The sequence below is a fragment of the Delphinus delphis genome, chromosome 11, assembly GCF_949987515.2.
Source record: "Delphinus delphis chromosome 11, mDelDel1.2, whole genome shotgun sequence".
NCBI lineage: Eukaryota > Metazoa > Chordata > Mammalia > Artiodactyla > Delphinidae > Delphinus > Delphinus delphis.
The window spans coordinates 27131606-27156923 of record NC_082693.1 but is presented as its reverse complement, the minus strand read 5'-3'; the positions used below and the strand labels follow the sequence as shown (position 1 = coordinate 27156923).

Below are 25318 nucleotides of genomic sequence, written 5' to 3'. Positions count from 1 at the left end.
CGGGAGCCAGGACAAAGAGCAGCTCTCAGAGTTCATTAACTGTATAGGCAGAAAATGCTTGTGTGGAGCCAGCAATTCACTCTTCAGAATCTTAGTGCCATACGCCCTGCACATGTCTCAAAACCCCAAGCAGGGGAGTAGATATTTTGAAAAGAATTTCACAAATGCCAGTGAGTAACTGTTTCCTGAAAGATGCTTTAAGGGCAGAATCTTAAACTGTTTAAAAAGGAATCAGATATTGATACTATGCTTTATAACTCTTCAATACATGTTCTCATGTGATTTCATTTTAAGCAGGAAGTTTTTCCCCTAAAAACACTGAATCAAAACTACTAAAAGTTCTTATAGCCTTTTCCATATGTATATTTATAACATATTCCATATGTTATATTTAAAATAATATCTATATAAATTATCATGTTTTATAGGACCAGAATGGATGTTTCTTGCTCGTGCGGAATTTCTATCCAAATCTGTCATCAGTTAACTGTATTCTACCATGCAGAAGGAAGATGTGGTTTTGTATAGGTATGTGTCCCTGCATTCCCTAGAGTCCATTCTCTCATAGCAAGATGAGTCAACTTAGGAAATAAACACTTGATTTTGTACCACAATTCATGAGATGCATCAACATTTTGATATGTCATTTTTTAATGTATTTACAGACATCAAAATCTTCAGTGTGGTTCCAGGTGATAATTAAAGATTAGATCACAATGATATTTAAATGTCACATAATTAGTCTATCATCTCAAAACACAACTTAAAATCTTTAATTTTGTGTTAGACACCTTCATTCCAGTATTCTTTCTCAGTATACTGAAGAGCAAGGTAATCAAGGGAAGTTATATCATAAGTGAGTGACAGGGGCAACTCCCACTATTTATTGGCACTATTCTACGTTCTTCACATGAATTATCTAATGTAACCCTCTTAATACTCCCATGAAGCAGGTAGCGTTATCCCCTCATTTTATAGACGAGGAAGCTGTGTCCTAGTGAGGCTGGGTAACCTGCCCAAAGTCACACAGCTAGTAAGTGACTAAGCTAGGATTCAATGCAGGTCTGTGAAAACAAAGTTCGTACTCTGCTACCACCTTTTAACTAAGAGAACTCCCCCTGGATCTGGGGAACAAGAAAATGAAAAGCTAAGGGAACAAAACACAGATTTTGTGTTCTATTAAGATCATGCAATAATGCCATAAGTAAGGTCACGTGGTCTCAGGGAAGAGTTGTAATCAGGAAGAAATTTATCACCAGGTTCACATTACAAGAAAAAGAGAACGCCCATTATGACATGCAGGCATTATTCCTATCCCTGCTGCATAATATAGTGTCACAAGCATAAACAGTCTGGTACTTTAACATGATCCTTCAGGAAGCTTTGGGAGCAAAATCCAAGCCTAATTGTGACCAGCACCAATATTTTTCAAATCTATGTCCTCTATACTGTTTACCCAATTCGAAAGAGGAGAAGAGGCAAGTGAGAGCTTTTAATCTGAAGGTTTAAATTACATCCTTTTAAGAGAGGGTGGGGAGGAGGGAGAAAGAGCCTGCACTGAGACAGTTTGGTTACTTGCACAAGATCAGACAGGAAGTGACAGCAAAGAGAGAAGAACTTTGCTCTTCTTACACCCAATTTAGTATATATTAGACTAAACTGTCCTTTGGGTTTAGCAGAAATTAAAGATCAGACACCAAGAAAATGTAATATATACTCACAATCAATAACTGAATTAAACTATCCGAAGCCTAGGCAGAATATCAAAGTAATAAGGTCACATAAATATTTCTGGTGATGATTCCCCAGAGTCAAAACTTTGTACACAGTAGTGAGTGCCTCACATGGCATGAGGCATGCAAACTTATCTCTGTGTATCCTGTAAGGGAGCACCTTAGTTTAAAATAGAACTGAGAGAGAGGGGCTGAGATCTTCAGCAGGTAAGCTATGTTGAATTTTGGTCTATTAAGGGACATCTCAGGTCATGAATCTATTCATCTAGATTTACAAATGAGGAAACAGGATTTTTATTTTATGTTTTATTTAACAAACACAGCTCACATTGTTTCAAGGCACTGTTCTATGTACTTTACAACTATTTAATGATCTATGCCTTGCAAAAATGTTATGAGGTAGGTAATATTACCTCCATTTTACAGATGAGGAAACTGAGATACAGAGATGTTTAAGTGACCTGCTCAAGGCCACATAGCTAGTAAGTAGCTGAGCTGGGATTCAAACATAGAGAGTCTGGCTCTTGAGCCTATCTTCCTGACCACCAGGTTATGCTGTATCACTCTGTTTTGTTTTAGTTTTTTTTTTACGCTACATACAACAACCACTGTGTTTTCAAGATCTGACCTTTCCTTTTCTCTCACACCCATACTGAATCTTTGTGTACCCTGTGACCTCCAGGCACCTGACTTTCCAGACTCTGCCTGAGTTCTCCATTTCTGCTAACAACAGGTAATTCATCCTCTCAGCCATGCTCCAAACCTTGGCTTTATCTTTGAGCTCTCCTTTCCCCTTTACCCCATGATATCTTAAGTAATGGTCATTTATTTATCTTAATCCTCCTTCTCGACTGGTAGTTTCCTCTTTGAATTTACTGCAGTGACTTGAACACAGTATATGTGCAATATAGATTCACTGTATTTAATCTGAATACCCAGGTTTACTGAGCTACTTAGCTATAATGTGCCAGTAAAGGCCTAGGTCTCCAGGTTAACTTCTAGTTCCACATTCTAAATGATGACCATCCTCACAAGCTCACCAATACCACCCCCCCACCGTCTCCCACCCTCTCAACCCCAGTGGTTCTCATGACACTGCTCTCTCTTCTTCTTTCCCCTCTCAGACAAATCTCTATGTTCCCCTTTCGATTATGCTTGTGCTCTCTAGGGCTCAGTTCTTGGCCTTCTTCTGGTTCCTACACATTCTATTTCGGCAATATTAATCACACGCTTATGTACATCCTTTTACATTCCTACCCTCTTTCCTGAGCTCCAGATCCATATTTCATCTGCCTAATTAATATCTCCAAATGGATGTCTTGCAGGTACCATAAACTGAGTAGCATAAAAGTAACCTAATCAGCAACTCTACTCCCTCCCCTCATTCCAAACACAATCACTTTCCTTCTTGTCTGTCATCTCAACCAAGGCCTGCAGAGTTATACTAAAGTGCAGTGTCTGAGATCACATAGCTGGGAAGTAATGGGGCTGGGATTGGAACTCATCTCTTAATTCTAAAGCTTTCATCCTTAACCAATAACCCATAATGTCTCCAGAATATTCCATTTTTGTTTTAGGTATCTTTATCTGGACATCCCACAAGTCCTTTAAATTCATTATGTCTAAATCCAATTAATTTTTTTGCCCCCCAAATATGTTGTTCTTTCTATTCTCTTGTAGTTCAGTAAATGGTACACCGTCTGCCTCTTCATCCAAGCTCGGAGTTGAACATGACTCATTCTCTACATCCAGCCACGCAGTTCTCAGCAATCTCTCTCCCTTGCCCTAACCCTCTGCTTCGTCCAGGACCTCTTCCTTTCACACCTGGACTACAACAGTTGCTTACTAACCATGTTCCCTGCTCCATCTGTTTTTCCTTTCATCTGAGTCATTTTTCTAAAACCCACAGATGTATAATCATGTCACTTCCATGCTTTAATTAAATGCCTCTTAGGCCAGATAGTATTAGGCTTATGGAAAGTTTGAAATAACATGGGAAAATACCTATGTTTAATCCTACAAAACAGGATGCAGAATGACCATACATTATGCTACTGACATATATTTTTTTTAAATATCAGCTGAGAAAAACAAGCTGGAATGTTAGATATCAAAGCATTTTTCTCTGGGTGGTAGAACTATGAGTGATTTTGTATTCTCTACTCTTTGCTGCATTTTCTTGATTTTCTATAAGGATTATTAATTCTTATTCAGACTTTAAAAAAATCTTTAAAAAAAAAGTCTCCATTGTTTTCAGGGGAAAAAGTACAGCTTAGGCACACAAACCCATTGCAATTTATCCTTGGCTTACCTTTTCTTTTTAAGCCTATCCTTCTACTCCCACACTCATTTCACTAGCCCTTCTGGCCTCTATTATGAGACCAGAAAACCCCTAAACACGGCAGCTACCCTCTTGTTTCTACTTCTCACACCTGCTCTCAGCCTAGATGCAATCATCTTCCCTACCTCCCTGTTACTGCCTATTCTGGACCACCAGCACCTCCCACTCCTCCTTCAAGCCCAATTCTGCTGCTTCTCAGCAGCCTGCCCCTCACCAGCATTCCTCCAGGCACAGCTTTTTTCTCATCTGTGTTTCCCAAGCCCTTTTTGCAACATATCATGCTGATTTACTTATGTCTTTCTCCCCTCAGCAGACTGAGGCTTTGTGGAAAGGGCTTGCCTTGTTCATTTCTGTTTCCAGCACCAAGGAGAGTGAGCCTGCATACTGAATTTTTAAAGTGAACAATAGGTGGTTTTATTCAGGTGCAGGCTCTCTGAAGCACACTTTTTCTCATTTCTTTCTTATATCTTTCCAAAATACTAAACGGAGTCACCACAACATAAAGAAGTTTCTGGGGCTTCCCTGGTGGCGCAGTGGTTGAGAGTCCGCCTGCCAATGCAGGGGACACGGATTCGTGCCCCGGTCTGAGAAGATCCCACATGCCGCGGAGTGGCTGGGCCCGTGAGCCATGGCCGCTGAGCCTGCGCGTCTGGAGCCTGTGCTCCGCAACGGGAGAGGCCACAGCAGTGAGAGGCCCGTGTACCGCAAAAAAAAAAAAAAAAAAAAAAAGAAGTTTCTGAGTTCCCCATCAATTCTAACTGAATAATGAAAAGCTACCCTCAAGGCATTTATGAACTATCCACATGGTTAGTGAGGAAACTTTTCCATTATTCTACGCATCATTTTAAAATGCCTACGACTTTAGTTGGAGCTGTCATTACAATACTAGCAACAATGAAAGATCGATTAGTAAAGCTGGATAATTTCTTCGCTTGTGTTGCCTTTCACTTTCTTGGAATTAAAGCTGATTTGGCAAAAGAAGAAACAGAGGTGTAATTTAATACTTGCCTTCAAATCTAACAAGACCTCAACAGTTGTCCCCTTATCTTTCAAGAAGTGAACCAAAAGAAATTTAAAGCTTTATGCAGGGCGGGGGGGGGGGGGGTATAAACTGGGAGACTGGGATTGACATGTACACACTACTATATATAAAATAGATAACTAATAAGAACCTACCATACAGCACAGGGAACTCTACTCAATATTCTGTAATGACCTATATGGGAACAGAATCTGAAAAAGAGTGGATATATGTATAACTGATTCACTTTGCTGTACAGCAGAAACTAACACAACATTGTAAATCAACTATACTCCAACAAAAATTAATTAAAAAAATAAAAAGTAAAGCTTTATAAAAAAAGGACTTGTAGCCCATCATAAGAAATGGATGAGCAAAGTAAGCATTATGTTTTACCTCTCAGAAAACTTTGATATCTCATATTACACCCTATAAAATTAATCAACAATTTTAAGAAATACAATTAAACTTAGTGAGGAGAAATTGAAGGAAAAAGGAAAAGTGAGTTAACTTGTATTACACCACTGGTTTTCTGTTTGCAATTTACTTTTTTTTTTTTTAAATCAAGCCTCACTTTCTTTCTTTTTTAAAAAATTAATTAATTAATATATTTTTATTTTTGGCTGCGTTGGATCTTCGTTGCTGCACGTGGGCTTTCTCTAGTTGCGGCGAGTGGGGGCTACTCTTTGTTGCGGTGCGTGGGCTTCTCACTGCGGTGGCTTCTCTTGTGGCAGAGAACAGGCTCTAGGCACACAGGCTTCAGTAGTTGTGGCACGTGGGCTCAGTAGGTGTGGCATGTGGGTTCAGTAGTTGTGGTCCACAGGCTCTAGAGCACAGGCTCAGTAGGTGTGGTGCACAGGCTTAGTTGCTCTGCGGCATGTGGGATGATCCTGGACCAGGGCTCGAACCCATGTCCCTTGCATTGGCAGGCAGATTCTTAATCACTGCACCACCAGGGAAGTCCTGAAACTTACTTCTGAATGTGCTTTTCCGTCATTTTTTTCCCCTAGGAGATAATTATCTTTCTTAACTTTTGAGTATGTTCAAAAGTTATAAACCCTCAAGGCTTATATAAAAACATAATAAGTAAAATAGCAATTAAAAAACCAGAAATAAGCAGGAAATAAACATTTACGTTTTTTAAAAAATGTATGTTTCTATAAGTCTCTACATTGTGGACACCACCTTCATCTATCTGCCAACTTCATTACATAATTTCTTTCACTTTTGGTGAAAGGAAAGATTAACTTTTAAAAAATCTGCTTCTTTTACATTCTTGATAAAATTGCTATTATTACAGTTTTAATACATTGCTACTTTGAGCTTATGTTGGCAATAACAGAGATTTGTTATTTATATAAACATTAGTCTTAAAAAGTGCATATCTACACACTGATATTTGGCTTGCTGTATGAAATACAGAGGAAGGAAATACTTTGAATAAATCTCAGAAAAAACTACCAATCAACCCATGGAAATATAACCTGGATATTAAAAGACTCGTGAAAACCGTGAAGAGAAATTTTCATTTCCACGGCACAAATTGATGAGTGCAGCATTCAACACAGTGCATTTCTACTAAAGCTCACCCACTGAAGCCTACAAATCTGAGAAAAAATAACTATTTTTAATGAAATTCATTCTAACCCATTTACCTGAATCTCCTAATATAGTTTAAGCTATTTATGATAACCCAAATTCATCATGACAAACAAGAATTATAATACTGTTTTTATCCCCTGATGCCCTCAAGTACCATCCCTGAGCGCGCACATGCATACACACTACAATAGTCGTTGACCCCTACTTTTCCTGTACCTTACGGATTTTAGTATGTTTCCTTATAATATTGTATAGATGTTATGGAAAAAACCTAACAAACTTTTTGGCTCACCCAATGACATCTTCCTTTTAGTAGATTTCAATCTGTAATCTGCTGTAATACATGATTAACCTTAATTTAAAGATACCATTAACACATTGTGGCTGAAAACTAAAGGTGTCATAAGGTGCTAAAATTTTTCTTTGATTCTGAGATTTTAAAGAATTATCTGATTACTTTGAGGTGTCTGGCTATATTTAGATCACTGGTGCAAAAAGTTTAAACATTGGAAAAGTGTTGCTTTGCTAAAGTATAGTAGAGTCAACAGTTTCAATGAGGTAGGTATTATCTTTTACATGGTAAAAATAACAGTATTCTATATTCACCACTGTAAGTGATTCTTGATCAAAATACATCAGATAATCAGTGAAAGAGTTACACAAGCTGAGACTACTTTCAAGTCTGTACTCAATTATTAATGATGATTGTTCAAGATATATTTTAATATGTATCTACTTTCCTGAACTATCTTTGCAATTCTATTGTACCCCCACTTTCCATCCCCCAATCCCTCATTCTTCCACTCCTGGTGCACAATGTCCGTTAAATTTAATTCTGGTTTAAATGAAAGCCAATAAGACTATTCTGATGTAAACCTCTATATCAAGTTATATAAAGACTGAGGTAACTTTTTTTCAGTTGTCTGCATGAATAAAATACTCCATGAAATCTTAGAAGTTCAACACATTAGATGGTTTAAGAAACAGCTGACAATCTGGAGGGCTATGCTAACAAAGGAATATACCTACATACAACAGCACAGAATTATTATATTATTATCACTAAGGAGAGACTTAAGATCAGACTCAGTTTATATTCTTCAACTAAAGAATTTTAGAACCCTTTAATTAGAGGATTTAATTGATTTGTTCAAGGTCATAATGTTGGTTAGTGGATGTATAAGAAGTAGCATCAAGATTTCCTGGTTCCAATTGTTTAGTCTACTATATACTACTAACTTAAAATTTTTTTAAGTTTATTTTTAATTGTGGTAAAATACACTTAACATAAAACTTATCACCTTAACACTGCTAACATTTATGTTTGCATTTTGGAACAAGGAAAGGCAATGTAACAAGCACTAATGCTTGCTACTCTAAAGCAGCAAAAGAGAACACATTGTTACCATGAAGAAATTACATTCTAATACTCGTTTTTGGATGGGAGACTCATGTAGTATTTAGATCAACAGCTCTGCAGAGAAAATTTCCTTTTTCTTCCCACATATAGCATGTGCCAACCACTGCTTAAATGCCCATTCGGAGAAAGACCAGATGTACTATTCCATGTCTCACTAATTTAATAGGAAGCCCTATTAAGTCTCTCCCAAACCAAAGAAGACTCATCTATGAAAATGTATACATAATAATATATGACATGGGAAAAAAAGTAGTACCCAGCAACCACAAGCATCATCACCAATTAAAATATTTCTCTTAATAAAAACAGCTCTTACTGTTTTACAAATACTTGCTGGTGGCATCATTCCAAGTGTAAAAGGACAGATGTGAGTCTTGAGTTCCTTGGTTCTAAACTTCTTTTCCATTCACTGTGATTTAAACACAGAGACACTAAAATCTACTACTATATCAAGATGTAAAGAGATTCACTTTGCAAAGTCCTGTTTCTTTAATGTTTCAGATATTGTTACCAAGTATGATTCACTTTCTCCCACTCACTTCCTTATTTAAACTTTCTCTGCTTGAGTCAGCATTTAAAATTAATTCACTAACTGGAAGAAAATAAGCTACTGGCTCTTTGCCTAGTTGTGATTTTTTTCAGGATCACTGTAAATTGAACTATAAGATAGACTTCACTTTAAAGTTCTGAACACATCAGTCCATCATTTTTTACTCTAATATTTTAGTATCAGTCCTTTTGAATTTCTGGCTATGTTAGTGCCACTTAAGATACAGCATCATAAAAAAATTCTAAATAGATTTAGGACTTGGATTTATCCTTTACAAATTTTCCTATAATTGTCCGATTTTCAATTATCAGCTCTCCTACAAAGATTGTTATTTATAATATATAAGAGAGACTAAACAATGGAAACTTTTTTCTTGTCTTCAGAATTATAAACAACTCCCCACTCCAGGGAATGCTATGATAATGCTTATATACCATCTTTGATCCAAGACATTCCAAGTGCTTTGTAAAAGCCATATTATTGATCTTTCCAAAGCACTATATTGACCTGAATAAAGAATACAAATGCAATCGTCTTGTTACTGAAATTGTATAAAAGTTTCTGCTATAGCCCAGGTAGATTATGAACATATTTCACCAGCAAATCAGCTCTTCGTTAGCTCAGAAATGCCATTCAGGTGGTTCATCAAACTGCTGCTCTGATTAGAAAGGAAATGAACTTCTAGTTTGCCACAGTCTCACTTCTCTCTAGTCTATTCCTCATGGCCGCTGTATTCATTGACATTTCCTGCAATTAGGCAGTTACACTTGTGACTTCTTGCATCAGGACACAATACCGGCCTGAGAGTCAGGACACAAGGAGTCTGGGCTTTTACTGTGAGCCTGGAAAATCACTTAAGCTTCCTGGGACTGTTTTTTCTATAAATGAACTATGAACCAAGATGATCTTCAGCATTATATAATTTCCTGTTACTTAGACCATAACTATTAGGGATGCAGCCTTAACATTTGGGCAACAAAGAACATTTTCTTCCAATGTAAGTAAAAACAGTATGTTTGTGGTTTTCCTATATCAAAGTCTTCACCCTGTTCTGAATCTTGAAATCATAATAGAGAGATCAACAGAAATTACATAGAAGAAAAAGTGGAATATCTCCTCAGAGTAGGGAAAACATGCATCATCAGCTAGAGCTTGAAAACTATTCAACCAGTGGTATGGGTGATCTGACTTATTCATCACATAAGTGCTATAAAATAGTTTTCAAACCATAGTGGAATAGTCAGTCAGTGCTTGAGACTTCCCTGGTGGTCCAGTAGGTAAGACTCTGTGCTCCCAGTGCAGGGGGCCTTGGTTCAATCCCTGGTCGGGGAGCTAGATCCCACATGCATGCCGCAACTAAGAGTTCGCATGCCGCAACTAAGTCCGCATGCCGCAACTAAAGATCCCGTATGCCGCAACTAAACATACTGCAACGAAGATCCCGCGTGCCGCAACTAAGACCCGGTACAGCCTAAATTAAAAAAAAAAAAAAAAAAAAAAAAGTCAGTGCTTCTTCCTACTTATGCTTTACCTTCATCTCATGGTGCTGGTCCAGCTGTTCCAGTTCTAGGGGGCTTTCTCCATCTTCCCTCTCTTGTACCTTGGCTTCTGTGTCTGCCCTTCCTTCTTCCAGGGGGAGCCGTGGGCCGACATGTAAAGTCCTGCAGCTACTGTCAGAAGCATTTTCATCACAGTCATTTGTTGTGGGGGATGCAGGGTCTGTGGCTGTTTCCTGTCTTTCTCCATTCACTAAGTTTGTATCGGGCAAGGGCTCAGAAGTTTGAATAGGAGTATCTGGGCTAAGAGTGGCCGCTTTATCCTCCTCACATTCCATCTGGTTTTGTGCTGCTACCATACCGTTAGCCACACAAGTCTGTGCACCCTGAGACTGATCTGTATCATTTCCCTGCTTCTGTGGTGAGTGTTGGGAGAGGAGTTTTTGCTGAGGTGTGGTTGTCAATCCATGCCTTCTCGGGGTTCTAGGAGCATTTAGGTTCACAGCAGAATCTTTTTTCAAATCACTGTAATTTGATAATGAGCTAAAAGATAAAATACAAAGGAAGTATGAAAATGTTGGCATGGACAAGTTCTAGAATAAAAACGAATTTATTCTAGCTGTTTAGGGATATTTAGTGAAGACATTTTTTTTCCCTCTGATGGTTTTAGAAACATAGGTAAGAATATTCCAGAGTAACTCTCGGTCTTTTAGGATGCTAAACATTTAAATAAAGATAAGCCTGAGCTTTACGTATAGGGTTGAAAACATTTCCTTGGGTTGTTTATTAATATAGCTAGTTAGTAAAGACTTAGATGTGTGAAATATTTAATAAGGCCATCTTATCCCAAGATTTTTACTTTCTTAACATTTTAAAAACAAGTATAGTTAGCCCTCAATTTATGGACAGGTTAGAAACAAAGGTTATTTTTCTTTGGAAAGCAGAACACATTTCTCAAAAATTTTATTGCACATGTTTCCATAGCCTCCTAACTTGTCTCTCTCTCTGCTTCCACACAGATCCCCTTCAATCTAGTCTTCCCAAGTTGGTCACAAAGATCAAACTCTCAGGGTTTGCCCAAACACTTGAAGGTAAATCTGGCATCTTGATCATGGCCTATAAGACTCTATATACTATAGCCCCCACTAGCCCTGGCCTCATTAAATGCTATTCTCTCCTCACTCACTGTGCTCTTGTCATACTAGTCACCTGCTGTTCCCATCCCCAATAAGCAAATGTGCATATCTAAGGGTATTTGTAGTTGCCATTCTCTCTGTCCAGGGCAATCTTCCCCAAGTCAATGGTGTGGTTTACTCCTTCCCATCATTCAGGTTTCTGCTCAGACGTCACCTCAAAGAGGCTTAATCCTAATAGTATGTTGGAATTTAACTGCCAATATATTACAATGTTCCTATGGAAATATTTATATAGTACTTTAATCTAGGATTCCAGTGAGGACAAACACAAAACTCTGGACTTCAGTCTTGAAGAGATTCTTACGACCTAATGAGGAGAAAAAATTAAAACAGACTAATGCTCTGTGACAGTACAAAATGTGCTCGTCTTGTTCTCTGCTTTATCCCCACCTCTGAGCACAGCACTTGACATGTGACAGTGCTCAATAAATAGCTGAGGAGCAATGAATAACTCATCGTGATAGTGATCATGACAGTAATTCAATAATAGCAGCTAACATTTATTAACTGCCAGAAACTACATTAAGCCCTTTACATTGATTATCTTGTTTCATACTGATAATAATTCCAAAATAGGGACCCCAAAAATAGAGAAATTGAGGCTTAGAAACTTATATAATGGGGCCAATGTAACGTGGCTAACAAATAATAAAGCCCGTGTTCAAACCGTGAAGTCTGACTCTAAATTCTGTAGTCTTAACCCCACATTATAATAATACACTGGAACAGGAAGGATGGAGTGAGAAACAGGTGAGCAGGCCACATACAAAACGTGGGAAGAGGGCTTCCCTGGTGGCGTAGTGGTTGAGAGTCCGCCTGCCGATGCAGGGGACATGGGTTCGTGTCCCGGTCTGGGAAGATCCCACATGCCACGGAGCGGCTAGGCCCCGTGAGCCCTGGCCACTGAGCCTGCGCGTCCGGAGCCTGTGCTCCGCAACGGGAGAGGCCACAGCAGTGAGAGGCCCGCGTACCACAAAAAAAAAAAAAAAAAAAAATGTGGGAAGAAAGTCCAGGGCTGGCATCTTCGTCAGCACAAGCAGAGGTTATGGGGTGAGGGCTTATGAGGGATGTGGGGAAAGGGCACAGCAGAAAGGTCCATGGACAATGCTGAGATGTGTGTTACTGTCTCCCTTCACTGTACTCCTCCCAGATACTGCTGATCTGGACTGGAGAACGGGAACAGGGAATAACAGTAAGAAAGTAAGTAAGAAAGCAATAAGAGAAGAAAAAAGACACAGTAAAGTTTATCAGCACAGGAAGGAAAGGAAAAATCTGGTACAGGAAAATGTCATATAAAAGTTGGAGGCTGTCAGTATAAGTAAATGTGACACACTCCACCGCTGATATCTGCCTTCTAGGAGCGTATACCTTAGGCCTAATTTCTCCAAAAGTCCTTGAAGATTTGAATCAAACTGCCCTCCTTTTCCTGAACACATCAGTGTCCAGCAACACAGTGGAAAGATCCTTAGCAGATCCTCTGAACCAAACTTTGGACTTACTTAGGATTTTTGGAAAGGACCACTTTGGATGACAAGTAAGAATTTCCTGTAATAAGTGATATCCAGGGGATATGTGTGTGTGTGGAGGGGTATAGGATAAGGTGGGGAGGGAAGGTTTAGTAAAAGCAGTGGTTCAACCAATAAGTAGCAGATTCCTGTAGATGACAAACCATGGGGAGAAACAGTTGGCCTTGCAGTGTCATTGGGAAAAAACAATGTTCAGTTTTGTGAGAAAATGTTATTTACTTCTTCTAAAATCCTAAAGTCTTTCATAGGTCAAAAATCCTAGTTTCTCTTACTCTCAAAAAATGAAAACAAAAACAAAAAATGGAATAATAAACCACAGTAAAAAATAAATAAATAAAGTTCACTTGCTCCAAATACATCCTCCAAATCACTCCTATTAATAAACCAGAGGGCTTCCCTGGTGGCGCAGTGGTTGAGAGTCCGCCTGCCGATGCAGTGGACACGGGTTCATGCCCTGGTCCAGGAAGATCCCACATGCCGCGGAGCAGCTAGGCCCGTGAGCCATGGCCACTGAGCCTGCGTGTCCGGAGCCTGTGCTCTGCAACAGGAGAGGCCACAACAGTGAGAGGCCCGTGTACCACACACACACACACAAAAAAACGAAAGCAATAAACCAGAGCTACTTAGATTATTGCAAAGAGCAAAACTATGACGCATGGGTAAGGTTTTAATAGTGCCATATGGTCTTACATGACCCCACTTGAACAGACATTGGTTCTTCCTGTCAATTTACTGTGGTAAATCAGAGCCTGCAGAATCTCCCTCTATTCCACCAAGTGCTGGTTTAAGCTGTAATAACTGGGGTAAAATCGGACAGCCACACTGCAGGCACATGGACCTCACTGAACAAGGAATAAAAACTTCCATTCAAGTCCTATAGATCCAATGCAACACTAACCCATACTTTTTAGGGCCTGTTCCTACTGGAAATACCTCATTAAAAACATATAATTATTTTTCGTACTGGCAGTGGACTCTGCCACAGGTAACATCCCTTCAGCAGACTGGCCCAAATGCTCACATTACATCCTATCTGCTCTTAGAACAATTTCGCTTAAAATGCCATACATTACATCTCTCCTTAGAGCCAACCTTCAAGTTTTGCATCAAAAGATGACTTTGAATCTGTTAACGCTGGAAGAGTGAAAGAAAACTGATTTGGAAAAATATATTGAAAAAAGTTGATATGGAAAAACTGCATGTTTTGTGTATGGAGAGGAGGAATACAAACAGTGGGTTACCAAAAATAGTGAGGATCAGAGGACTCAGTCTTTGGAATACTGACCCATTCGGGGCTTCCCAAAGCTACCCCCAAATCTGAGGATACAGGCTCTGGCATGCACTATGGATAGGGGTCAGTGCTCCATCCCCTCCTTTTATTATGCAGTCACTGGACGTGGCCCTGGGAATCTGCAAACATGCTATTGAATCAACTTGCCATGAGAAACAAAAGAATTTTCAATGGAAATAAATCATTCTAGGAAAGATTACTATAATTTAAGATATAAAAGGTATTAAAAATCCTACTTCTGAGGGGGAGATGTTGAAGTTTAAATATTTATGACTCAAGTTCCCATAATTGATTAAGAACAGAAACTACTTTTCTCTAGAATTTGTTAGTAAATATAGTCTCACAAATGAGGGACACTGCAGTTTTGTACTTGGTCACAATTTCCAGAAGATCTTAAAGTATTTCTAAGCTATGATTCATTACATAAATAATGCACCCTGCAAATAACTATTGAAATCACCTAATGGGAAACCATTCCCAAATATTACACTAGAATGAATGGAAATATTTGGCTTCAAGGATGAAAGTGAAGTTATACATACTGTTTAATTATATACAGACTTTTGGTGATATATAAAAAATCCTTCTGATAAAATTTTTTTTAAATTCTATTTAAGTCAGTGATGGGAATTCTAAGAAAAAAACAATTGAGTGTCATATAAGTAGAAAAGCAACTTATGTGAGCTTTTTTTTATCTTTAAGTGAGAAATATACATTTCGGCTACCTTTGTGAACCGTCAGGACTAAAGAATATAAAATTATAGCTAATAAATACGAATGGAAATTTAGCATGAATTTTGTTATTGCCAGTATCTCTTCACAATCCTAGTACAGTACAGGGGTATGGGGAGAGGGGAAACAGGGACGGAATGGATACAGAAGACCCACATTAAATAAAATGGGTCATAAAGAAGAGATGGGACAGGCCCACAGGAGTTAAATTCAAGCATATGAAGTGAGAAGCAAAGAAACAGAGATAACTTCCTGCGTTTCCAACCCAGATTATCTAGTGACCAATGGAATGACCCCAAGGAGTAACAATACACAGAGTGATATACGCAGATACGCAGGAAATGAGATCTACACAGCACACAATGTGATGAGAAGGCTGGGGCACAGAGCACTGCACACAGGTAATATATAATATAATATAATATAATATGAATGAGAATTCATATTAGGGCAAGATTAGCATTTTAAAAATTCACTCTTTCTAAAGGCCTACCAAACCTAATGGAATAAAATACTCTATTTTTTATTTTAAAATCTGTAACTATCATACTTTTTAAAAAACCAGCTTTCTTCTCCCCCCTGCCTTCTCCCATTGTAAGTTAGCTCTTACCTGCCTCCTTCAAAGCGACTGATGAGATCTGATATCTTACTGGGTTTTTCTTTTGAGACACAAGAAGCAGAGGCAGGTTTAACTTCCTCCATCCTTGGTTTTGCACTAGATAAAGCTTTATGCCTGGGGGTTTGGTGTATATTGGACGAAGGTGAATTCTGCAGGTGTAGTGGCTTTGGAGGCACTGTAGAAAAAGAATTAATAGAATTCAGTATTTCACTGATATTTGTTCCTTAACAAAAGAATTCTGGTGTCCTGAGTGTAAAAATCTTTACCATTATCAACCTTTTGTAAAGGGGTCTGTCAAATTTGTACTGAAGCTTAACCAAGAGATCTTTATCTATCTTGGATATTTACTCTGTGTCCTGTAGAAATCCCATCTCCAAGATTCAAGTGGTTCTTTTAATTTTAAGTGACTTTAAATATGGCTTTATTAAACATCTATGGATCTACATATGGCTATGACATTCCAAACTCTATTAGAGATAACATAGCAGTTATTTATCTACACAGAGAAAGGAAAGCACTAAATTTGAAACTAATTCCTAGACATACATTGCTTGCTATAAAACAGATTTTCTAATAACAGGGTGATAACAGATACACCAGAAACCAGAGCTAGTAGGTTAGACATAAAAGCCAATAAAAAACCCAACGAACAACAGTAATATAATATTGCACTACTTAAAGCATCTTCCCAGTTAAAAGCACCTTATCTCATTTGACCTTAGATGAAATTTTTTCTTTACAGTCCTCTGAGGTAGATCATTATTTGCCTCCTATGTCTATGAAGTCTTAGAGAGCTTAAGTGATTGGCCTGGCGTAACAAGGTTGATCATATTTCATAACTGGTACCCAGACTCTAGCTCCTTCCATTATTAGCACTGCTCCTCATAATACATCTGCAAAAGGTGGTTATAGAAGTTCTATTACTATTGTCTGCTACATTAATAGTTGCCTAGCATTAATATACCACAAATCATTTGGTTACTAATAAGTCCTCCACTCAATTAATAGAATAGTAACAGATCATTTCCAAAATACTAAAATCTACAGGTTTTCCCTAACAGATGAGAAATTCTGTAGATGAGAAAATATAATATGTCACAAATGTTTAATCAGTACAGGAATTACTTCAATTTTGAAAACCAACACAGTATCATTTTTCTCTTCAATTAACATTCTGGGTAAAAGAATATATAACTATACATGTTTTAACAAATCAAATAGAATCATCTCCTTTTTTCTTTTTTAAACCCTTTTCCTAAATTCTGGAAAAAGGGTGGGGAATCATGTCTTCTTCTAATTACATGCCCCATTTTCCCAGAGCTGTTTACCCTGGTTTTCAGTAATCTCATCTCCTTTATGAACTTAGCTAGCTGACAGCTGCCTGATGCTCACTGGCCCAGATTTCATCATTTCTGTGCCAGTTATCAATTCTTACAGAGAAGGGAGAAAAAAACATATACACACACACATATATACGTGTGTGTGTGTGTGTGTGTGTATATATATATATATATATATATAAACACAATGAGCTACAGGTATAACAATTTACCTCTTTCCCTGTCAACACAAACCAGAAGAAAATTCCAGTGAAAAAATGAAATGCTTCTTTTTATGAAAATGATACTATTTTCCAAGACGTACTTGGGGGTGGGGGTGGGATGGTTAGTATAGTATCCATTGGAAAGGAAGAGGCTTACACAAGTGTGACATTTGTTCATTTTAAGGAAAAAGTTCCTGTGTAGAACAAATATATACCAAATAGTAAACCAGGACAATATTCCACCCCCCCCAAATAGTTTTAATATTAGGAATAATTTCAATTTCCTAACTAGAATATTCAAAGAAGTGAATGTGTTCTTTATCATTCTGTGTGTAAAGATTGTTATAAAATAACTCTTCCATCTAGAGTTTACTCAGTGAACATTCCTTCTTTGATACTTGCAAGATGCAAATAAAATGATATGTATCAGCCAGTCAGTTTCTCAGAGATGACTCCACCGACTTTTCCCATCTCAGTTATGCCTCTTTTAAACTGCATCATAGCACTGTGTACTTTTTCTCTAAAGTGCTTATAATAAATTATTATATAATTATTAAGTAGTAATAAGCAGCACTAAATAATAGATCAGCAATAAAATATTAAATACATTATAGATATAAAGCTTTCCACAAGTCTGGAGTCCTGTTAGGGTAAGGAATATGTTTGTTTTGATCATAACTATATTCACAGTAACTACCTGCACAGAGCTTGGCAAATTTGTGGACTACATGAAGAAACTAATGTGTCATCAAGGAGCTCATATTCTAATGGGGAGACAGTTTAAAGATGTTGATAAAGCAGAGCACGGGGTACACAGTTAATTTAGAGGCACAGAGGAGGCATCTATTTCAGCAAGAGAGACAATCCAAATGTGTATATTCACTGGTTTATGATACATTTTAAATAAAAGAGCACAAATGCTACATGGTATATGACAAAAATCCCAAGAGGGTCATGAATGGCTAAAGTGTCAGAAACACTGTCTTAGAGGAAAACAATGCATACTCTGATGAAAAGACATAACTGACAAGTGAAAATGATTCTTTTCTCTTACTCTCATCATTTTTGATTTTTCTTTTACACTATGGAGGTCAACATTTCCAAATGCTCTCTGGACATCTCCTAGGTGTCCTATCAGCACCTCTGGTTCATTATGTCTGAAACTCTACTTACTACTTCTTCCCCCTGCAGCCCAAAGGATGTAAACAGAAAAAAGTGTTCAATCTAACCAATAATCAGAGAAATGCAAATTAAATCCACAATACCACTTCAGCCCCATCAGATTAACCAAAATTTCAAAATCTGACAATACCAAATGTCACTGAGGCTGTGAAGAAATGTGAACTAATACATTTTGAGAGGGATTATAAATTAATACAACAGCTAAGATCTCTCCCTCCCTCCCTTCTCTCTCTCTCTCTCTCTCTCTCCATATATATATATATATATACACACACACACAAACTTACACGCATATACATATATTTCCAAAATATATATCATAGAGAAATTCTTACATATCTACATAGGGTTTTTAATTTTTTAAAAGTTTTTTTTTGATCCCAACAAATATTTATTGAATACCTATTAAGTTCTGTGCACTTGACCATATCAATGAACAAAGGGAAAGATAAGAAACAAAAAAAATAATAAGTAAACCATGTATCAGAAGGTAGTAAATGCTAAGAGGAAAGGGGAGGGGCTAAAAGAACAACACAGGGGATCTGGCGGGTAGGGAGTGGGGGAAAAGGACATACTGCAGTATTAAGTAGGGTGTTCAGAGTGGGCCTCTTTGAGAAATTCAGATTTGAACAAAGACTTAAAGAAGTTGAGGGAATTATTTGGGGAAGAGCATTCTACCAGGTGGAGTGAAAGCTAGAGACTAGTGCAGGGCAATGTGACTGGAGCCAAAGGAACAGGCAGAGCAGGTATTGAGGTCAGAGGGAGGGCCTGAGAAGGCAGAACCTGTGGAGTGCTGTAAGGATTTAAATTCCTGTAGAGTTCTGAGCTGAGGGATGATATGATATAGCTTAAATTCCAACAGGACCACACTGGCTGCTAGGTACAGAATGTAGGGAAGTAGGGTAGGATCAGGGTAGGAACAGGGAGAAGGGTTAGTGATGCTGAAAGCTCGGCTTCTGTGCACTGGTGCCGTATTGAATCTCAGAGACAGAGTTTTGGGTGAAGTATAAAAGAATCGCTTTATTGCTTTGCCGGGCAAAGGGGGCACAGAGGGCACCTGCCCCAAAAAGCTGTGTCCCAACCTAGGAGGATTTGACGAGGAGTTTTATAGCAATGGGTCAAGGGTGGGATTGCTGATAAGATTAGGGTGTGTGCAGGGCCTGCACTCCTCTAATCTGGTCTCAGGTAATCTTGATGAGTTTCTCTGGTTCCTTTAATGCAGCCTCAGTTGGAATTCTCTGGTATGAAGAAAGCTGACATCTAAAAAAGCTTAAAGACATAGTTCTGTGTATCCCTTGAGGTGGAACCAGGACTTTTCCCCAAGGCTGCACTGTTGTTTCTTGGCTGCCTCTCCCTTGTCTTTGCATCCCTTCCCTTCCCGGATTAGCAAAGGATTAGCCACGGTTGGAATCTGTCCTTTGGAACGCAGAGAAGGTCATGAAGGCTGGAGTCAAGAAATGGGGGACAGAAAGGCTTCAGTGCCCAGGAGCCCCACAGGGTCCTGCTTGGTTTCATTATTAGGTTACTATATAATGGTGTTTAAAATGAGGCAGTGAGAAATAGATTCCAGATATATTTTTAAATTAGTTTTCCTGGAAAAAAAAGTAGTTTTCCTGAGAGATTAAACGTGAGGTTTGAGAGAAAGAAAGAAGAATCAAGAATGACTCAGACATTTGGCCTGCCCAACTGGCAGGATGGAACTGTCATCAACTGACACAATAGGTAAAGCAATTTTTGGAGAGATCCGGTAGTCTAGTCAAGGACATGCTAAGTTTGAGATATCTAGATGACTATAAATAAAATGGGCTCTACTATAGCCAATTTTACGGATAGTAAATAAACCAAAAAATTTAATTATTCAGAAATTTCCAAGTATGCAAAATAATTATTGAGAATGAAAAAGAAACTAATTGCCACTGTCTACTGAAAGAAAAATGCATAAGGAAAAGTTATAAATTAAGTTTTATTCAGGGACCTTACTAAGGACTCAAGCCAGGGAGACAGCCTCTCAGCCCTGAAGAACTGCTCCAAAGAGGTAAGCGAAGAACCAAGATATATATGAACTTTTTTTTTGCTGGGAAAAACATGTAATCAAGCACAGAATGATTACTGCTCATCACAAAGAATAGACAGACATCTCATGTTAATGATTTTAGTGCTTTTCTATGTAGGGAAGATTCAAGAATCTGGGGTCATTGAAATTTTTCCTTAGATAGGTATCTTAACTTTCTAGGGTATGGTATATCCAAGCAAAGAATGCTTCCTGTTTTTCTCCATCCTAAATTCCCCTCAGGGTGTGCAGTCGGTGGGTTATTAGCTTGATTCCTGTAGAATTGGCATGGCAGTGACACTTTTTTTCTTTACACCAGTTGAAGTCTGGGGACTACCATTTGTAACATATTATACTTTAAGAATGAAACATTACACATAGAATGCTTTACTTTAGAAGCAGATGAAATGAATTACTAAGTTGAGTAAATTGAGTGTATTTACTTAAATTCTTTGAACAATAATGTGGCTTTCAAAGTTGACGAAAATTTTTTAAACATTAAGGCTTAATGATTGAGAAGTGACACTATGTGGACTTTATCAAAATAATTAACTATGGAGAATGTTGTGGATCAAAGCTCCTAAGAGAAAAAGTACAACTATCTTTAATTGCTAAGAAGTTTCAATTATATAATACAGTATTATTGACTATAGCCACTATCTAAATCCTCAGGATTTATTTACTTATTGGTAATTAATAAACACAAAAACATAAACTTGATGTTGTTCCAGACACATTACTACATAATCACCACTAATAAGTCAGTTCTCTCCTTTTAAACATCACCAAAATAAATTGTAACCATGATATTATCAGCACTCCACATGAGAAGCAAACACATAAATAAGATTCAAGTATGAGCCATTTTAGGATCTAGATCAGAGTTTCTCAAACTACTGACATTTCGGGTCAGGTAATTCTTTGTTAGGGCAGAGGAAAAGGCTGGTCTGTGCATTGTAGGATGTTGAGCAGCATCCCTAGCCTCTACCCACCAAATGCCAGTAGCAACTCCCAAATGTTGTCGCAAGCAAAAAAGCCTCCAAGTAGTACTCATGGGGTCAAGAGGGGTGCAACAGGCCTGCAAAATTATCTCCAGCTGAGAACCACTGATCTCGAATAACCGTCTTCAACTGAATGAAAATTCCATAATGGACCTTGAAGCCTCAACAGCCTCATCATGCATAACTTATAAGGGAGTTGCAAGGAAGTGGGCAGAAGGGTGTCAGTGTGATAATCCCGAACTCTGAGCAGGAAGTCTCCGCTAGCATCCCCTTCATTTCTCAGCCTCAGTCACCAAAATGGTCCTAAGGATTTGGAGAAATTAAAAGTAGCTTCTCTCTACTAGAGGGTGGGAAATACTATCTGTCAGCAATAAGTAGTGCTCAGTCTATTCGGCAGCTGATCTGACAAAACCAAGATGTAGCCTCATTTCAGGACACTGCTCTCTTTATGGCACACAGTCTAAGTTTTAAACAAAGAACAGCCGAAACTAAAAGAGACATGATGATGGAGCAGGATTCATTCAGTAAGTATTACTGAAGGCCTGCTATGCTGTGTGCTAGGCACAGGGGATGTAGTAGTGTAAAAGGCAGATAAAATAACCAACATGGATGAGTTACATATATACTAGACCAATCTGTAATGAATGAGAAAAACCAAAGCAGGGATGATCAAATATGAGATTTAAGGGGTGATGGTGGGGTTAACATTTTAGCTAGGGGGGCCAGGGAAGGGCCAAACAATGAGTGAGAATATTTTGAAAAAGAAGTATAAAGTACTCTATGTAGTTTATTTACTATCTGGAAATACTCTGTCGTTATGTAAAATTATATATATAAACCCATATTCAAGATAGGAAGTAATTATATATATTTAAATAGCAATACATTGACTTCAGTATAACTACAAACAGCAAAAAGCAAGGTCAGTGTTTTCTCCCCTAAAGAATGGGATTATTTGGCACATGGCAGCTCAGAAAGGACATTGCTAGAATTTATCTCAATGAACTAAAAAAACAATGAAGTAATGCAATGCATCTTTCCAAAACAGTCTTTATAAATAATGAAATTCATGCTTTTGATCTGGGCAATTACATAAAATTAAACTGTATTTATTTCTTATATATATTTTTTACCTTATTTGAGGTCAGCTCAGGTCTAATGAGCAATATGGAATTTTGTATTATGCAAATAAAATGGCTTAAATCATGATCAGAAAAATTTCTATTTTCATATTCACAATGTTATAAGGAATATGGCCAAAGATTAAGGTTATAAACTCATGAATGAGCTAGTCATTTGAATCTCTAATTATCTGACCTTGTTTGATAGCCATATCCCATACCACCACCAATAGAGCTAGCAGTGAGAACAAAAAGAAAAATATCCCATAACCTGGAAGACTCCATTTTACCCCCATTAAAGATCTCTTTCAGAAATTCTTAAAACATAAGAACAAGAAAGAGACCAAAGTAAATACAAAATAATCCAAATAAAAATTGATTTTTCCAAAGTATAGTGATTCTGAAAATGTCTAGTATTGTTTCTTGGCTGAATGTTCAGCATTTGATATAAATGAAAATATATTAGAAAGAAACTACACATTAAGCCACAGTGTAGCATAGTTTTGTGTTTGTTACACTTCAAAAGGCCTTGCTCTCAATCATCAGAATTATAATTCTGTGCTTCTTAAAGTTAATGCACAGTTTACTAGAAATTTATTTGTAAAAGAAAGTGGTCACTGAACAAAGCATTCAGAGATTTCCACCATATAATTTTTCCCCTTGTTGGATGCTCAACTCCTGGATAGAGGGACTCTTTTAATTTCTGTGGATGACTTTACTAGGAAGCCTGAAAAGCCCCAGTTCCTTAATATTGCAAAATCACATTCTTGCTAAGTATATTAAAGCACTGTTTTAGAACAATCTGTTTCACAGACCCTCTGACATCTAGCAAGTCATGATGACTTTCCGACACACACGTTAATTTGTTACATATTTATTATGCAAACAGTAAGTTAGGCTCTTGTACTATGTCACGCATAATGCATGAAGAGATCACGTTTCCATTAAGGGGACATGTAAACAATTTATGTAATATGAAAAGAACCATAATAGAGAAATATATAAGATGTTTTAGGAGTAGAAACCCCGCCTGAGTAGGTTCACAGACTGACTTTTCTCCTGAAAAAATAAATGCACCCAGTTCCTCCCATTTAGAGCTTAAAACTCTTTCTTAGTGATCATCATTCTTCTGTGTTGCCTTCATCAATGAAGAAAGCATACAACCTGATCAAAAAAACCCCATCAACATACCTTGTGGCTTTGGACTTGCAGCTGAGTGTTTTGCTGGAGTTTTCCCATTTATTCCCTGAGCCTCTTCATCATATACATTCTGATCAATCAGTGCGGTTGTGCTGCGTTTCAAGCAAGGTGAAACTATAGTGATCTTTGGACAGGTACTGCTGCCTGGGAGAGTTCAAAAAGAAAGAACAGGTAAATGCAGAGGTGGAACATAACTACATCTCAGGACTTAATTTCTTCTGACCCCATAAAACAAAAACAGTCACAGTTACAAGAGTATGCATTGAAATAATTTTCCCACGTGTGCTGGCCTTGACAAAGAGATTTCCTGAGAAAGATCTCATTCCACGTGCTTGAGAAACCTTATAATACACGCCGACAGAGACTGCTGACTACTACACACACACACACACACACACACACACACACACACACACACACACTCTCTCTCTCTCTCTCCTCTCTCTCTCTCTCTCCCCCCCCCCCACCCCCCGCCCCTTTCCTTGCAGGGCCATGGAAAGGGCAGAATGCAGCTGCTATGATGCAGGTGAAGGAGAGGACCAGAGGGCCCCAGCACTAATCTGTTAAAAGTGTTCCTTTCCAGCATCCAGTCAGTCACCAGTCATTGAGTGGTTCAAAAGAACAAAGCAGGAAAGCATGAACATGACAGCTGACCTAAAGACTCTAGAAGAATGGTTTGATTAAAAATGAAGAAATCACACACACACACACACACACACACACACACACCATGACCCTCTTTCACTAGCTTACTCAGACTCCAAATCAACGTATTATTAATACCCATGTTTTCAAAAAAAAAAAAAAAAAGAATGACGAGAGTATGTAGATAATATTCATATTTAGTTACAACTCAAAAATCTTTGAAACACTGCAGTGCTTTAAAAAACTGAAATACATCATGAAGCATAGATGGAGAACAGATCAATTCTTAGTTCAATTTCTGATACAAGAAGTTAAATACTGAATTTCAGAGACTTTTAAAGAAATCATAAGCCAGTGTTTTCTCTTTAAACGCATGCTAAATTTTCCTTTCTTCTAGTTGACATGGTGATATTAACAACAGATTAGACCCTGTTTAGGAGAAAATAAAATTTCTACCAGGAAATTCACTATCGTTAAATAAAAGTATGCCATTTAAGAAACTATCATTTGACTAAGAAACAGTTACATTTTTACAGAATCCAAATATTTAAAATGAGAACTATTAGAGATAAAAGGCGTTAATAATTATTCAAAACAAGAAAAGCTAATAAAACCCAATCAACTTTTTGTTGAGTAAAAAAATTCCCTTTTACTTCAATTGATTGGGTAATATTGATTAAAAACTACAATACTGCTTTATTTTCTGTTCTCCCCTTAAAATATATCTAGGTAAAACAAATTTTAGAAGATATTAATAGTTCCAAGTATTGTCTGAGAAGTTATTAGAGACCCAATGCTAAAACACATTAAATGAGTTTCATCAGACACCCTTCTGCTAAAATGGGCTGCCAACTAAATAAAGCATTGTTTAGCCAAATAAAGGCCTTGAATGCAAGATTTAAGGAACATTTGACAGCATATTATAAATTATAAACAGAAGAAATTATAAACAGAAGAAATAAAAGCTCAGTCTTTGAATGTGTGATCCTATCTACCTTCTTAGAAAAACCACATGAAGTAGGCAAAGCATATTCCTAAAATCCACAGTG

At 37.7% G+C, this 25318-nt stretch overlaps 1 protein-coding gene across 5 annotated transcripts in view; it reads right to left on the bottom strand.

Moving 5' to 3' along the window:
• The window catches only part of FGD4 (FYVE, RhoGEF and PH domain containing 4), a 204058-nt gene that overhangs the window by 49392 nt on the left and 129348 nt on the right, over nucleotides 1–25318 (bottom strand). For all 5 annotated transcript variants that reach the window (XM_060024561.1, XM_060024560.1, XM_060024564.1 and 2 more), the window contains 3 exons: nucleotides 23616–23768; nucleotides 15519–15702; nucleotides 10199–10706 (listed from right to left, as the gene is read on the bottom strand). In XM_060024561.1, coding sequence (XP_059880544.1) covers nucleotides 10199–10706; nucleotides 15519–15702; nucleotides 23616–23768 — 845 coding nt within the window. The remainder of the gene's footprint in view (nucleotides 1–10198; nucleotides 10707–15518; nucleotides 15703–23615; nucleotides 23769–25318) is intronic.